Source organism: Crinia signifera, chromosome 5, assembly GCF_055691185.1.
Source record: "Crinia signifera chromosome 5, ASM5569118v1, whole genome shotgun sequence".
Classification (NCBI taxonomy): Eukaryota; Metazoa; Chordata; class Amphibia; order Anura; family Myobatrachidae; genus Crinia; species Crinia signifera.
In genome coordinates, this window is record NC_139221.1 from 255,721,580 (window position 1) to 255,735,773 (window position 14,194).

The 14,194-nt window shown below is 46.4% G+C and overlaps 1 protein-coding gene across 15 annotated transcripts in view; it reads right to left on the bottom strand.

Moving 5' to 3' along the window:
- CCDC7 (coiled-coil domain containing 7) overlaps positions 1–14,194 on the bottom strand; it is a 178,964-nt gene that overhangs the window by 78,970 nt on the left and 85,800 nt on the right. For 12 of the 15 annotated variants that reach the window (XM_083188854.1, XM_083188862.1, XM_083188867.1 and 9 more), the window contains 6 exons: positions 14,107–14,178; positions 10,115–10,186; positions 8,127–8,198; positions 4,427–4,498; positions 4,249–4,320; positions 3,820–3,891 (listed from right to left, as the gene is read on the bottom strand). In XM_083188854.1, coding sequence (XP_083044980.1) covers positions 3,820–3,891; positions 4,249–4,320; positions 4,427–4,498; positions 8,127–8,198; positions 10,115–10,186; positions 14,107–14,178 — 432 coding nt within the window. The remainder of the gene's footprint in view (positions 1–3,819; positions 3,892–4,248; positions 4,321–4,426; positions 4,499–8,126; positions 8,199–10,114; positions 10,187–14,106; positions 14,179–14,194) is intronic. The other 3 variants (XM_083188861.1, XM_083188859.1, XM_083188866.1) reach the window with 3 other exon arrangements.

Below are 14,194 nucleotides of genomic sequence, written 5' to 3' on the forward strand. Positions count from 1 at the left end.
GCCAATCTGCTGCGTGTACCTCCCTGGTGATTCAGATACGCCACAGCTGTGGCATTGTCGGTCTGAATCCTCAAAGGGAGGTTCTGTAACCTGTCTCCCGCCAAGGAAATCACTTTCCAGACAGCTCTCAGCTCCAAGATGTTGATTGGTAACGCTGATTCCTCTGCCGTCCACAGGCCCTGAAGCCTGAGATCCAGGACTATTGCCCCCCAGCCCCTGAGACTGGCGTCGGTAGTTACTATCAACCAGTCCCAGGTCTGTAATGACCGACCCCACTGAAGGGAATCTACTTCTGTCCACCATTTCAAGGATTCTCAGGTGTCCGAAGACAGCACTATCATCTCGGATTTCATGGTCAAAGTGTTTCCTGACCAGGCTGACAAAATGTTCCATTGGAACCTCCGAGAGTGGAACCTGGCAAATTGAAGCGTCTCGAATGACGCCACCATCTTCCCCAGGAGCTTGAGGCACCTCCATACTGAAATGCTCTGAGCCCTGAGAATCTCCTGGACTAGGGTGACCAGATCCCTGGCCTTTACCTCCGGGAGGAATACCCGATGAAGATGGGTGTCCAGTATGACTCCCAAGAATTGGAGCCTTTGTGACGGTACCAACTGAGATTTTTGCAAATTTAAAATCCAGCCGTGAGCCTGTAAAAAACTGATGGCCTCTGCCAAGTGACTCTGCAGCATGGCTGCTGACTCTGCTTTGAACAGGAGATCGTCCAAATAGGGTATTACTGTGATTCCCCTGAGCCTCAGCACCGCCGCCATTACTGACATTATCTTTGTGAATACCCTTGGCGCGATTGCTAGCCCAAAGGGTAACGCCCGGAATTGTAAATGCAGGTCTCCTATGGCAAACCTCAACAAGGTCTGATGCTCCGGGTGTATAGGAACGTGCAAATATGCGTCCTGGACATCCATGGACGCCAAAAATTCTCCCTGGTCCAGACTCAGGAGTACTGACCGTAGGGACTCCATTTTGAAATGGTCTACCCATAAATGAACATTTAGGGATTTCAAATTTAGTATTGGTCTGAAAGACCCGTCTGGTTTGGGCACCAGGAACAGCGTGGAGTAAAAGCCTTTCTTCCACTCTGCCCTGGGGACTGGTGTAACCACCCCTTTTTCCAAAAGGGAGTGAGCTGCTCTCACAAGAGCTGTACGCAGCCGTGCCTCCTTTGGTAAGGATGTGGGGATGAACCTCTTCGGAGGCGGCCCTCTGCAAGGGATTTTGTAACCCTGTGTTATAATATCTAACACCCAGGCATCCTGGCCTAGAGAAGCCCAAGCGTCCCTGAAGAGTGTGAGACGCCCCCCCACTTTTGTCACTGTCGGGCGAAGCCCCTGACAGTCATGCAGAGGGTTTATCCTCTCCTTTTGTGGCAGGCTTCTTGTGAAAAGAGCCAAATTTTGACTTTTGTGTCTTGCCTCTAGAGGACTGAAACCTTCCCCTGAAAGACTGTCCTCGAAAGGACGCACCACCTCTAGGGGAGGGCCGAAAGGACGGCTTAAAAGCAGAAAATCTGGACGTCTGCTTTGCTGAGGAGGCCGGCAGGAATGTACTTTTGCCGCCCGTGGCCTGTTTTATAATCTCCTCTAATTCGGTACCAAAGAGTACCTTTCCTTTGAAGGCTAATGTTTCCAGAGCCTTCTTGGACTCATTGTCTGCTTCCCAGGCTTTAAGCCAAAGCACTCTCCTGGCATTAATGGAGACTGTGGACACTCTGGTAGCCATTTTAATAGCTTCCTCCTCTGCTTCCACTGCATATTCTGCCGCTGCCTTAATCTTTTCTGCAAGCAGTAATGCTCCAGGGTCAGCCTGCAGCATGGTGCATAATTCACCAGCCCACTCTATCATGGCCTTAGAGACCCAGGCTGAAGCAATAAGGGGCCGTAAGGTAAACCCCACCCCTTCAAAGATAGCTTTGAGGTTTCCCTCCAGCTTTTTATCCACAGAATCTTTAAAAGCTGCACCGCCCTGTACTGGTAATACAGTAGCCTTGGACAAACGTGCCACTGAAGCGTCCACAACTGGGACCTTTTCCCAGAGTTCCGCATGAGACTCTGGCATGGGGTACAGACTAAGGAATCGCTTAGGCATCTGAAGCCTCTTATCAGGAGTTTTCCAAGCCCCTTCTAACAATTCCTGTAACCCCTCATCTGAAGGAAAAGTAACAGCCTCCTTCCGCTGTCGCTTAAAAACACCTTTAACAGGAGTCTTATCCTCCACAGACAGCTTTAAAGCCTGCTTCACAGCTACAATGAGATCCTCTATACCAGCAGCAGAGTTCTCTTCCAAATCATCACCCTGATCCCAGGGGATGTCAGTATACTCTCCTTCCTCTTCATCTACCACAGTAGTTAAAGCATAAGACCTTCTAGGGGTCCCTGCCACATCATCCATTTTGTCCAGCATTTCACTGAACCTGTTGATCCCTTTAGCAGTATCCTGCATCACCTGAATCAGCGCAGGATCTGCCTGGGTAAGAGGCAAGGAGCCAGACGACTGCTGAGATGATGGCATAGGTCTCTGTGATTCTACCAGCCCATCACTCTGCCTGTCCAAAAGCTGCACCAAAGCGTTTACTGACCTGCCTAGGGCCCTGGCCCACGCAGGTTCCATCTGCTCTGCCCTATGGGGTTCACTGCCCATGGGTCTCACATCAGCGCAAGTAATACATAAGCCCCCCTTGGCCATCTGCTCAGGGACAAACTTTTGTGTGCAAACATTGCACGCGCTCAGTGCACTAAGGGCTCCCTCCCCCAAAACCACAGCCTGATGCTCAGACATGATGCAAGTGATAAATGTATATCTATCAGTATACACAGTGCAAACAATGTACAAGCGTTTATACAGAGGCAATGCACCCAGTCACTTATCTGTCTGTTGGTTTCAACTGCGGGGAAGCGATGCCCAGGAAATCCAATCACTCTGCCAGGATCAGTAAGCCAGCTCAGCTCCGCTGCAAGCGTTCTGAAAGGCGCCAAAGTCAGAGTGAAGGAAGAGACCACAGGTCCCTGCTGCTGCGGGGTCCGTGACCTTTTGGCGCCAACCACCCCCAGCCAGCCGCTCCTTAGGTAGGATTTCCTAGTTCCAGTGTCTCCCCCTCAACTGGGGATCACTTGGAACATGCCTGTCACAACGCTGCTGTCCTCTCATCTAGGAGCTCAGCGTGTAAGCTCCGCATAAAATGGCCGCCGCCATCACGGAGCGCCTGTCCCCCATGATCCCCACCTAAATGTGGAGCCGGTTTCAGGGTACTCCGGAGCCCAGGCAGCCTCTTAGAAAAGGCTATAAGCGCTGCACAGGGAGACCAGACAGTGTCTCCCCTGTGCACAGTGAGCTGACAGGACGCGCTTCTGTCAGCTCCTGCTGCGCTAGCAGTGTGAGGATTCACTATGAGAATCCTCACACTGTGCCTACCTAGCTAGGGTGAAAGTTAATAAAACAATAAAAATCCCCTAACTACTCTAATTCTTCGGCTGCTCCTGCAGCCCTTTAGAATAGCACCCACTCCAGTGGGCACCTAACACGAACTGAAGAGTCCAGGGATGCAGTAGGGGAGGAGCCTACCCTCTAAAGCTTTAGGATAGGTGCCTGGCTCCTTCGGACCCTCCTACATCCCAGTGTTGAGCTGTGTCACCAGGACCATTGAAAGAGAAAAGAATAATGGACAAGAAAGAATATTGTACAAGAAATACCATAAAACTTGGCTAACTCAAAATCAACAGGAACAGGTAACATTTACATTAAACCACATTTACTGCTTTTATGATGTCATGTATATAAAATGTTTTAGTTATTTTTGTGTACCTGTTTTGTTAGGAGTCCATCTTTCACAATAGGTATCTTCTGCTGTTTATCAGCCTCATCTGCCTTTTGTACCTGGCAATAAATCAGAATATTTACCTTTTGGGGCAATCCATAGATCAAACCTGGTTGGGATAATTGTGGTTTTGTGAGATTGAAACTTAAAAGGTATTTCGGCCATCGAAGACATTTCTGAACCAGGGAGACACCGTTTTATTTCAATAAAATGATGCAATTTGCGTCATTATAACCACTCCCCATCCCCCAAGAGCAGCGGATGGCGGCATTTACTTGCTGGGGGCGAGCTTGATGATATCTAGCTCCAGCCCCACCCTCGGAAAAGTTGCAGAGAGTCTCCTCTCCAGGCTTCTCCCAGAGAGGAGACATGGTGTCTAGAAAGTGTAAAAGGCAAATAAAGCAGCTGTTATATACCTCCAGTGATCCTTCAGGAAATCCTTCAGAAGTTTCTGTTTTCTCACTTTGTTTCTGTGGAACTTTATCCTCCTTATGTGCAATCAATATAGATAAATGTCATGTTATTTGTTACTAGTTATAATTTCATTAAAAATAAAAATAAATATTCAGGCCATGACTTTTGTGTATACTGTACCAGCACTGATTGAGGTTCTTGTTTTATTACATGAGCTTCCTTACTGTAATCCGCTTCATATGAGTCTTGTGTCTAACCAATGGAGAATGTAGAAACCAAAAAGACAAAAATAAGGGTGAATAGAACAGATCCTTCTTTCCTATTCAGCATACAATCATTCAGTACTAATAGCAGCATGCCAGCGATTGGAATGCCGGCAATCACAAAGCCAGAATCCCGACCCAACATCTTCCCTCTGGCTGCACAGCCTACAATGCTTACCCAGCCCCAGTCAGTATTCCGATCATCGGGATGCCACGGCCACTCTGCTATCCTGGCAACTGGCCATCTGCATGCATTCCCCTTTACCTATTAGGTTTCTGCCCTCTTATCTTAAGAGACACACCGGAAAAATCTGAGTGCTTGAAACACCACTGCTAGACAGGAGCTTTCCATAAGCATCCAACATTAAGGATTTGAAAGGTACAACATGCTAGGTAATGTAAGCAAATAGGGGGCACAATTTGCTATTTCACAGTTTAGGCATTTTTACGAAACTAATGTAAAAGCATAACTGACATTTTGGGAATTACTGTTAAACACAAGGACAGGCACCAGTAATAGCATAGCAGTCCCACCAAGTTACAAGTCCAGAAGAAAAGCTAGTACTTCCTGATCTTTGTGGCCACAGCTTACGCTAGTTACTTTAGCCACGTTCAGAATGGCATCATCGCCCCTCGCGGGCTCATTTCGTTTGCCGCGCTTTGGGCTTGATGGCTCTCTCTGCTTCGCTTGCCACAACTTTACTAAAGGTAACAGAGCCGGCCTTAGGCATAGGCAAACCAGGCAAATGCCTAGGACGTTTGGAATGCCTAGGGACACCAGCAGCATCTGCTGATTAAAATGATATGCAGCATGCCTAAATTCTGTGTGTGAGTGAGGCTGCATCTGCATATGAAATAGTGTATTCATGGAAATCACTGTAACATAGCATTCCGTAAGCAGGTACAGCCACAGTCGCTCACAGAATATAGGCATGCCACATATCATTTTAATCATCGGAAGCTCCTTATGTGTCCTGGTCACATAACAATGCAAATAAGATGACATTTCAGCAAAAAAGGCACCCAACGTTAGCAGAACTGGCCAGGAGTTGCATGGCCTATTGAGGCAAGATGTATGAGGAAACATCTGTATCCAAGCAGAGGCAGAGGTTACAGTGTTAGCGACTGTGCGAGTGCTGTGTTTGTGCGGGTGGGTTGGTTGTGCAATAGTGTTCAGCATATGTGTAAGGGGCATTATGTGTGTCATGTATAAATGCATTAATAATGTGCGCCATATGTGTAACAGGCATTATGTGTGTCATGTGTGTAAGGGCAATAATAATATGCAACATACTGTATGTGTAATGGGCATTATGTGTGTCATGTGTATAAGGGCATTAATAAAGGTTGGCATATGTGTAAGGGGCATTATGTTTATAAGGACATTAATAATGTGTGTCATGTGTAAGGGGCATTACTGTGTGGTATTATCAGGGGTGCCGAGAGAAAGGGGTAGGGGGTACAAATTACCCAGGCCAAAGTCTGATGGAAGGGCCCAGTGGGGGCCCCGGGCCCCCTCACCTTAAGTGACAGCAGCAGCTGCAGCTCTTCTCCTCTGCCCAGCACACACTGCTTTGTGCTGGGTTGCAGTGTGGCCATGGAGGTGCTTAAAATACAATAATTTCTCAGGATTTTTTGTATAATGTGAATATTGTGAGGAGTAATATATATAAGGTAAAGTGGTACTACTGTGTGATGTAACGTGAATAAGGGACACTATCGCATAATATAATGTGAATAAAATTGCACTACTATGTGGCATAATTTGAATTGGGGGTACTATTGTGTGGCCATGCCCCTTCCCAGCAAGAACACACCCCTGTTTGGGCTGCGCACCGAATGTGTGCACTGTTTCTATTTAAAATATTGCGGGTAGGAGCACCAAAATGATGACTGCTATGATGAGGGTTGATGGTGCTGGGAAAGGGGAGCAGGGTCAGAGTTGAAACTAGTGGCAGTGCTAGGGGGCACCAGACAAAATCTTGCCTAGGGCGTCATTTAGGCTAGGGCCGGCTCTGGTAACATATTGTGGGGTGGACACAGGAGGGTGGCATGGACCCAGGATGCTGTGGTTTATTCTACGTAAGTTCCTTAGCGTAAGCTGTGACCGCAAAAATGAGGAAGTATTGAAAAGCTAATACATAAAATACATAAATGCCTCAGAGGGTTATGCGTGTGGAACTTAAATATGATAGGTTTGCCGGAATAGGTGAGTTTTCAGGGAACGCTTGAAAGTGTGGAGGCTAGTGGAGAGTCTTATTGTGTGTGGAAGGACATTCCATAGGGTGGGAGAAGCCTGATGAAAGTCCTGTAACAGTGAATGGGAGCTAGTGATCCGTGCAGAAGAGATATCCAGATCTTGTGAAGAGCGGAGAGAGCGAGATGGGAGATATTTTGTGATAAGTAAGGAGATATAAGCTGGTGCAGTATGGTTAAAAGCTTTATATGTGAGTAGAAGTATTTTATATTGAATACGGTAAAATACAGGAAACCAATGAAGGGACTGGCAGAGCGGATCAGCAGACAATGAGCGTCTTGCTAGGAAGATCAGCCTAGCAGCAGCATTTAATATGGATTACAGTGGCGAGAGTCTGTTCTTGGGAAGACCAGTTAGGAGACTACTGCAATAATCAATGTGGGATATAATGAGTGCATGGATAAGAGATTTAGTAGTGTCTTGTGTGAGATACGGTCATATTTTGGATATGATTTTTAGGTGCAAGTTACATTATTTGGAGACAGATTAAATGTAGGGAATGAATCAAAATGGTTTGCATCTACACACAATATTATCAGCACCACGCTAGAAATGAAAACTGTATAATACATTACACTATATGATGTTTATTTATTTATTATATTCAGGATGGCTACAGCTGAGCACATGACTGGATGGGTGAGGTATATTAGGTCAACAATGTCTAGGTTGACCATAAAATGTTGACCATGTGCAAGGTCAATCATGGGAAAAATGTCACAAACAAAAGGTCGACAGAGAAAAAGTCTACACAAGCAAAAGGTCGACATTAGTTGACAAAAATAGTTGTCTTTGTTAACACCTGGGCACACGAACCCCCAATTAGTGTATGATTCCCCTCGCATGACTCACCATGCTTTGGGCCATATGCTTTGCTACGCTACCGCTTTACACTTTACCGTTCCCAATTAGAGTCTACCTGGATGGTAAAGTAACAAAAATATAAAAATATAAAAAATATTTTAAAAAAACCACGAAAAACTTGTTTTGACTTTGTCACGTGTCCACCATAGTCATGTCGATCTTATGTTTGTGTTTAACTTTTGATGTTGACCATCTGTATATAGACCATATGCTGTTGCCCTGCTGACACTGTCTGTCAGCCACCTTAAGATCCGCAGATGTTTAAACTTCACTCATGGACACTTACACATTGGTATTTATCTGTACACTACTGTTGCACTCACTTGTTCTACATATTGTTTTGCCTAGAAAACCAGTCAACAACTGGGAAGCTGTTACCCAGGGATATGACCAACTGTGTAGCAGGACCATTATTTTTCACCTTCATAAGTGACCCACCTGTATTGCCTTTATGATGCTTCATAAAATAAATGTACAGTAGTAGCTATGTGTGTACCTCTTTTGATAGTGGTCCATCTTGCACAGCAATTAACTTCTGCTGTTTATCATCTTCATCTGCCTTTAACACCTAGCAATAAATCAGAACATGTACCTAATGTCACAATAGAGCAGAAAAGGCCTGCTGCTTTAAATCCTAAAGGAAAAATGCTGCAAGGTAAATATACTGTACCACAAAGTGTCTAAAATATAACTCTGCCGAATACACCATTATTGCTCAATGACAGCAAAATTAAGTGGTCCTCTATGACTGATCAACTTTTGTTTCCTAATGGACCATTGAAGCAAATCTAAATATCTGTAATAGTTTGTTTAAAATCTAAATTAACATTTTAATGCAAATAAGGATAAATAATGGATATAGGGACACAATAAACCATAGTTTTCCAAAGCTTTTGCCTAGGACTATTATAAATCCCTTTACTTACTATCAGAACTGATCTTGTCCTGAACTTTACACATAGTAACCTCATTCCCATGCAACTCAATATATTTGATGGCTATCCCCAAAATATAATTTTAAGTAGCAATACATGAGGTTAGCTCAGTTAGTACTAGCAAAAACATAACAGACTGACCTGACCTGAGAGTACCACAACAGCAGGGATACCATAGATGAAGCACCAAAAGGATTACTGGGGACTATGCAAAAACCGGATATGGACTAGACGCCGGATTGGACATCAAAATCTGCAGTCCAGAGCTTGTAGTGTCCGGTCCGGGGGTGTTTTGTCCGGGGGGTTCCCTGTGATAGATTTCACCAGGGACATGGGGAAGGGGCGATCACAGCCTCCCCGTGGGGTACGGACCGTCCAGGTTTTTGCTACGTGCCCGGGCCATACAGGGAGGCTTTATTCTCTCCCTCCTCCTCTCCCTGGTGACAGGTGTCACAGGCAGCCCCCCGGACAGGACACCCCCCGGACCGAACGCTTTAAGCTCCAAAATGCAGAGTTTGATGTCCGGTCCGGCGGTCCAGGGGTTTTGTCCTGGTCAGGTTTTTACTCATACCCAGCATAGGGCTGGTGTACGTACGCACTGGTGACAGTGACATATTTAAAACCAAGTCTATGTGTACGGGCAGTCCAATTGTGTATAGGTGAACACACATGTTTAGTTATTTGCATGAAAGGCAGGAGCAATTACAGATGGGACTATGTAAAAACCGGACCCGGAATTGACCCCGGACTGTTGGACCGGACATCAAAATCTGCAGTCCGCAGCTTATAGTCTCCGATCCGGGAGGTGTCTTGTCCGGGGGGGTCCCTGTGATAGCTTTCTCCAGGGACATGTGGAAGGGGAGATCACAGCCTCCCCGCGTGGTCCGGACCGTTACGGTTTTTGCTACATGCCTGGACCATACAGGGAGGCTTTATTCTCCCCCTCCTCCTCTCCCTGGTGACAGGTGTCCCAGACAGCCCCCCGGACAGGACACCCCACGAACCAGACACTACAAGCTCCAAAATGCAGAGTTTGATGTCTGGTCTGGCGGCCCGGGGGTATTGTCCTGGTCCGGTTTTTACCCATACCCATTACAGATGACTTCCGTTCAACTTCAATTAAGCTGGATGCAGTACACTTATTCAACCAGTAATCCTCTCAATATAGATTACTGAGTAGCTAAGGAAGTAAGACAGTTTATTGTGGAAGACAATTGCATTCTGATAGTTCTACTCGTGTTTGACCAACAATGCGGTGGCAGCATAGAGAATTACCAAAGATGACTAAGCCATTGATAGAAATGGCAGATGGCAGATTAGTAGCATAGAAAGAATTAAGATAAATAAGAAGTCTGTTGTAGAGCTGTGTCTCAAACCCAATAGTCTAAATTACAGACAAAGTTTGGAACCAGGCATCAGCGGGATAGTCATTGTCACAAGCAGGAGCAGATACCAAGCAGCAGAAAGGACACAGCACAGCAGCAGGAACACAAAAATGCTAAGGTCTGGGCACTGATACTGGCAAGGTGTGCTTGTAGTATGTTATTACCTTGACAGATCGTTCATAGAAGCCAACAGATGTTTCTGTTTGGTCAGCTGGTTTCTGTGGAACTTGTTCTTCCTTAAGTGCAATAAATATAGATAAAATGTATGTGATTTATTATTGGATGGAAATTTTATAAGTAAAATGGATACAAGTTGTTGCTGGTATGTATACTGTACCAGTACTGCTCGAGGGGGTGTGGTATAATTCACCGACAGTCGGGATTCCGACAGTCATTACTCAGACGTCAGAATCCCGACTGCACAGCGGGTCGAGTGCAATGAAGCCCCTTGCGGGCTCGCTGTGCTCGCAACGCTGTGGGCACGGTGGCTTGTTACACGAGCCACCTATTCTATTCTACCTCTATGGGGGTCGTGGACCCCCACAAGGGTGCAGTCGGGATTCCGACGTCAGAGTATTGACTGTCGGAATCCCGACTGTTGGGGAGCCGTCCGGCACCCGCTCGAGGTGCTTGTCCTTGTTCTATTATAGGAACTCCCTTATTATAATCCTGAAAGGAGAACAAAGAAACCAAAAATAGAAAAATCAGAGTAAATTGTAAAAATCCTCTTCATTTACTCTGTCATCATTTAGTATTGATATTAGGTTCAACTTATACATATTTTCTCATTAAAGACATTGGGTTTATTGTCCTGTATGGTTCTAGAATATCTTGGTATATTGTCTGCTTATCACTGTATGGCGCATCAGACATCCTCCTGCACCTGCTGCACTCAATAAATATAAGGTAATAATGGGCCACACACGGGGCGCTTTTAGCCCCATTTCTAAGTGCTCTGTCCAGATCAATTAGAAATAAAGCATAGATTACTCCATGTGTATGGTCCCCAACAACGACAGCGTTGCACAGTCCCGCGAGTCGCTATCGACTGACTAGCATGCATGCAGTATAACTCTGGCCATCGCCAGTGTTTTCAACTGAGAACACTGGCTGTGACAGAACACTCAGCACACATCACTGGTGCAGCGCTGTGTGCTGTGCTCAGGGCCACCAAGAGAAATCCTGGGCCCCGGTACAACAATTTCCTGGGTCCCCCACAGACGGAGCTCCCCTGCGGACCTGTTGTTATGCCACTGCTTTCAAGGTGGATACAGGGACAAAAATTTACACCATAATTACACATGTCACACACCCATTTACGACATGCCATAATGCTCATTATTAAGTTATGCCACACACCATAGTGGGAAGTACACATTATGCCATACACCGTAATACCTATTACATATTTTACTACATGCCATAATGCCCATTACACATTATTCCCCACACCGTAATGCTCAGCGCATATTAGGGGGTTAAAATGCTTTTTGCCATGGGATTAACCTGCTCTGCCAGGGGTTGACATGCTCGTTGCCATGGATTTACATGCTCTGCCATGGGTTACATGCTTTGCCAGGGGTTAACATGCTCGATGTCATGGAGTTACAGTACATGCTCTGTCAGGGATTACATGCTGACTTCCAGAGTCGGATCTCAGCCCCAGCAGCATGCAGGGAGGCAGCAGACACAGAGCAACCAGTCATCCACATTCCACCTTGGAACACAGTGACCTGGACATGCGTGGGGAACCAGGTCTGGGACTGCTGGGCTGGAGACATGGCACTGGCACCTGCTTCTGCTGGTGGCAGCTGGGATGGGAATGTGGGGAGCGGGGCGGGCTGGATTCTGCGGAGTGGGTGGTACTCCCGTGGGAGGTGGCCTCTCTCCGACCCAGTTCCTCCCAGCACCCAGGGATTACCTACTCTAAGTATCCTCCTTTTGCTGCGCCACGGTAAACTCCCAAGTCATGTGGCAGGCCCTGGAGTCAGAGAGCGGAAAAACGCTCAGAAGGACCTCTGTGATGCTGCTGCCCCCACACCCGCCCACATCCGCACTCCCAATGCTGCTGCTGAAGAGCTGACTCTGGCGCACTCAGGCCCAGCGTAACTGCCACCACATTGTACCTGCTCCCCCCACCTCTTGGCACCCCTGGCTGTGCTATCTGTGCTTAACTACTGTAGATTACTCAGTACAACCGCTGACTCTTCCCATGTGTATGGGGCATTGCACTAATACAGATCTCTTGTGAAAGCATATTTTCTGAAAACAACACCTCTAACTGGCAAAGGTACAAAATACATAATTAATAATAAAAAAGTAATAATCAAAATCATCCTACATGAAGGATGTGAAACGTGTAGCTTGTCATACATGCAAAGTACAGTTGGTAATACAGTTATATAGAGGGCGTCATTTCATGTTACAGATTTATGCTGTTTTTTATACTCCATAATCAAACACATAAGTGGCATTTTAAGAATGACTAAATTACTAAATTATCACTTATAGCACAAATTACAAGTTCTCCATCACAGTGGAATGCATCTACACAATTTGTTAATGGAATAACGTTTATACAGTCTTTGTATAATCTACTACAATAAATTCTGTTTTCAGAAATTAAAATCATGTGTATGCATGACCACACTCTTGTACATATTGGTTTTGTGTATCTGTATGCCACCTTGTAACAACTCATGGGTTAGTGAGTAAGTCTTGTCCCACAGACAAGCAACTGGGCCCAGTGCGAGTACACGCTCACACCAAAACCCAAACCTCCAATTAGATTTTACTGCAGCATTGGGCATGGAGTGCTCAGTGTCTGTCGGACATATGCTCACTGCTACTGTCCCACATAGTCCTTTAGCAAAATGAGCCCAAGACAGCCTAAGAAGTGACTTCTTTCTGTGTTCTCACACAGCTTCTCCTTAGAGGGGATTCATTATGCGTGACCATCAGTCAGGATGTCAGTCAGAAGACCGTCAGCGGCATCCCGCTGAATAGAATACCAACAAGAAGTGGAGTCAAGAGGGGGAGGGGGGGCAGTGGGTCCTTTTTCCCTGAGCCCGGGTCTGCTACCCCCTCCCCTGCAGTGGTGGATCTAGACTTCTCTTCTGGGGGGGTGGTTTACTGTTTAAACTTGACCCTCCCCCTCCAGTCCTGACCCCTCCCCTTCCCATTCCTGACTCCTCCCATTGTAAGACTGCCCACCCCCAAATAATAATAATAATAATAATTATAATAATAATAATTATAATAAAAAACAATAATAAAATGTCAAAGAAAAAACCCTGCATGGGGGGTCTGCATTGCAAACACACTGTATATGCAGCCGGACACACCAGCAGCCGGACAGTGCACACACAAGGGAGCTCCAGGCTGTGGCTGCTCCCGCTCATCAGGCGACTTCATCTTGAAACCGGGCACACACCCACCGTGTGCCCGTCGGGCAGTGATGCAGACACAGCACTCCCGACACTGTCTGTGAGCAATCAGGGTGGCAAACCACCTAATTTACAGCCCATCAGCCAATAGGATGGCAGGATGGGGAGAGAAAGCCCTGCTATATCAGCTGCTGGGTGAGAGAGGCGGCGTCATCACCTCCCCATCATCACTACAATCATTACTTTGTAGGTGCGGGTGCAGATGCAGCCGGCAGCAGTGAGGAGTATATCCCTCACCCTCTGCAGTGATTCCAGCCCCCCCCCCCCCCGTAAATCTGCCCTTGCTCCCCTGTTGCAGCACAGCCTCTCTCATCAGCCCAGCACGATGCTGCTCAGTGCTGTGTGCTAAGCTGGGGGAAGAGGCAGCTGCATCGACAGCCAGTACTCTCTATCACACTTCATGGCCACACCCGTCCCTGCTTTATTTTTATTTTTATTTAATTTAGCAGGGGTGTGGCCATATCCCTTCATTTTATCAGGGCCCGGCAGAGCTGATGTAAGTATGTTTACCCTTTCCCCTACCTCCTAACCCTCCCTACCTGATGCCTAACCCTTACCCTCCTCCATCCGCAGCCTTATCCTAACCTTCCCTTTTTAGTGCCTAACCCTCCCCCCAGCTTAAACCAGTACCCCATCAATGCTAACACTTACCCGTGAGTGCCTATGCCCGTATGTAACGTAGATGTACATTATTAGCTATATGTAGGTACCTCTTTTATTAGAAGTCCTTCTTGCTCAGTTTGCAACTTGTTGTTTTTATCAGCTTTATCTGCTTTTTGTATCTAGCAATAAATCAGA